This window comes from Nestor notabilis, unplaced genomic scaffold (assembly GCF_000696875.1).
Source record: "Nestor notabilis isolate BGI_N333 unplaced genomic scaffold, ASM69687v1 scaffold8839, whole genome shotgun sequence".
Taxonomy (NCBI): Eukaryota; Metazoa; Chordata; class Aves; order Psittaciformes; family Psittacidae; genus Nestor; species Nestor notabilis.
The window spans coordinates 4,170-7,016 of NW_009944062.1; the positions used below are offsets into that span (position 1 = coordinate 4,170).

Genomic DNA, 2,847 nt, shown 5'->3' on the forward strand with positions numbered 1-2,847 from the left:
TCCTCGCCTGGCGGGGCCAACGTTCTCAGCGCCCAGGGAGTGCCCGTCTCCTCTGGGGGCTTTGGCTATGGCCTTGGCTATGGCTTTGGCGGCCTGGGCTGCTATGGCAGCAGAAGAGCCTGTTACCCCTGCTAAGGGCCCCTGATATCACTCCTGATACAAAGCAACAACACAGTGGAAGTAATAGCATGGATTGAAGGTGCCTCTCACACTGTGGGTCATGAAGGAGTCAGGTTTCTGGTAAAAGCTATCATGGACAATGGACGATGGTCATCATTCTTGCACTTCAAACCTGTTCCCTTCCACTTGGTGCTCCTGCCTTTTCACCATTTTCTTCCTCAATAAAGTTCTCCCTCACCCAAGCCTGTGACCTCTCTTTTTCCTTTCTTCTCCCAAGTCTCATCCAGCTTCACCCAGCAGAAAGCAATGCTTTAACAGATCATCAGAATGGGTTGAAACTGGGTTACCATACCTCTGCTAGGAAGTGTAGCACCAGCAACACCACCCACTGGCTTTGAGCACATCACTCAAGTACTTGCCTACCCAAAACAGGCTTGGACGACTAACACATTTCCACTCAGGCCTCTGTTGCAAGCTCCTCGTGTGTGCTGGGTTAAATTTGCCTTCATGCTGGGTACCCACCAAGTTGCTCTATTACACCCCTTCCCTAAATGGAAAGGGTAGAGGTGATATGACAAAAGTGTTGTGGGTCAAGGTAGGGTTTTGATCATCATAAAATGATGTAATCATTGCTTTGGAAGGGACCTTAGAAGCAATCTAATTGCAACACCCCATTCCTTGGGCAGGGGCACCTTTCAATAGACCAAGTTGCTCAAACTGCCATCCAACCTGCCCTTCAGCACTTAGGTTGGAGGCATCCACAGCTTTTTTAGGCAACCTCCTTACATTACTTCACTCACTGCTAATATCCAACCTAAATGTACCTCTTCCAGTTTCAGACAGTTACCTCTCATTCTATCACCACACTCCCTGATCGAGTGTCCCTACTGATCTTTCCAGTAGACCTCCTTTATATACTCAAAGACCAATATATATGTTCCCTGCAGAAGTGTCTCTTTTCCAGGCTGAACAAGCCCAACTCTCTCAGCTTGTCCTCAAAGGGGAGTAGCTCTAGCCCTCTGATCATCTTCGTGGCCTCCTCTGGACTCACTCAAACAAGTCTATGTCTTTCTTAGGCTGGTGGCCCCACCGCTGAACACAGTACTCCAGATGGGGTCTCACAAGGGCAGAGTAGAAAGAGAGAATCCTATCCCTTGACCTGGCCATGCTTCTTTAGATGCAGCACATGAGACCATAGGTTTCCTTGGAGGCAAGCAAACATTACCGCATCATAAGCACTTTTTCATACACCAACACAAATCCTCCTCCAAAGGGATGCTCTCAATCCACATTACCCCAGGCCTGCATCCCTCTTTGGGATTGCCCCAATCCATGTGCAGTACTTTGCACTTGGCCTTGATGAACTTTATAAGGTTTACACTGGCCCACCTCCCCGGACTGTCAAGGTCCCTTTGGATGACATCCCTTACCTCTACACTATCAGCTACACCCCTGAGCTTGCTGTGGTCCTCAAACTTGCCGAGGGAAAGCTCGATCCCCTGTCCATGTACCTGACAAAGATCTTAAATAACACTGGTCCCACTACAGACCCTAACCTTGATGGCTGATTCAGAGACAACTAGAGGGTCATTTAGGTATGAAAAGACCCTCCAAATTATTGATTCAGACCGCAAACCCAGCACTGCCAAGTTCACCACTAAACCATATCCCTAAGGCCACGTCTAACGTTCTCTTAAATAGCTCTCAGGATGGTGACACAATCACCTCCCTGGGCAGCTTGTTCATGTTTGACCATGCTTTTAGTGAAGAAATCTTTCCTAATATCCAATGTGACACTCCCCTGGTGCAGCCTGAAGCTGTTTACTCTTGTCCAACCACTTGTTACCACGCATAAGACACGGACACCCACCTCATTACAACATCCTTACAGGTAGTTCTAGAGATCAGTAAGGATTCCACTCAGATCTCTTTGTCAAAAACATCAACAACCCCAATTCCTGCAAATGCTCCTCATCTGTCTTGTTCTGTTGATCCTCCACCAGCTTCATTGCTCCTGACATGTTCACACCAGAACTCAGGCTCTAAAGCTGCAAATCCCTTTAAAGAATGGTGGGGGAGTGGGGGGGAGGGGCAAGGCAAAACTCTGGGGAGCCAGGCAGGAATCTCCACATCACAGGGACCAATAACTCTCACAGACCTCCTCTGCCTGCTTGCACTACAACAACCTCAGAAAGCCGCAAGTGGGAACAGTCCAAACAGGCAGCCTCCTTTTCCCCTTCTACAACCTCACAAACCCACAGAGCTCACACAAAAGGAAAGGACAGTTCTAAACACAGGCTTAGAGACCTGGCAGCAAGGCAGAGAGGGACTGAAAGTGATGATAAGGGCATCCCCTCATGGCCAGCATAGGTCCAAACTCCAGACCAGCCTGACAGGGCTGTGAGGACATGAGTCCCCCTCCTCACAATGCACCTGCAAACTAAAGCACACTAGTGCCACAGAATGACCTCACTGATGACACTGCACCTCCCCAGTGCTATGGTTGCATGTTTTGACCTCCATGACACACACCATGAACACCAAGTATTTGACCTCTAACACTCTCACTTGAAAGCTGCCGCCAGGGCCAGACGGACACATCCACAGCAAAAGGACATGAAATTGCAAAACTTTCCACAGAAAACCACAAGCACAACTAGTTGTTAGCAAAGATTCCACACACACCATCTGCTAGAACAAACATGCTGTCATGCACAAAGACTGTCT

General features: G+C 48.6%; 1 protein-coding gene across 1 annotated transcript in view; it reads left to right on the plus strand.

The window, feature by feature from the left end:
* Positions 1 to 135, plus strand: part of LOC104411749 (feather keratin-like) — a 306-nt gene extending 171 nt beyond the window's left edge. The window contains exon 2 of the mRNA XM_010022240.1: positions 30 to 135. Coding sequence (XP_010020542.1) covers positions 30 to 135 — 106 coding nt within the window. The remainder of the gene's footprint in view (positions 1 to 29) is intronic.
* Positions 136 to 2,847: the final 2,712 nt, after the last annotated feature.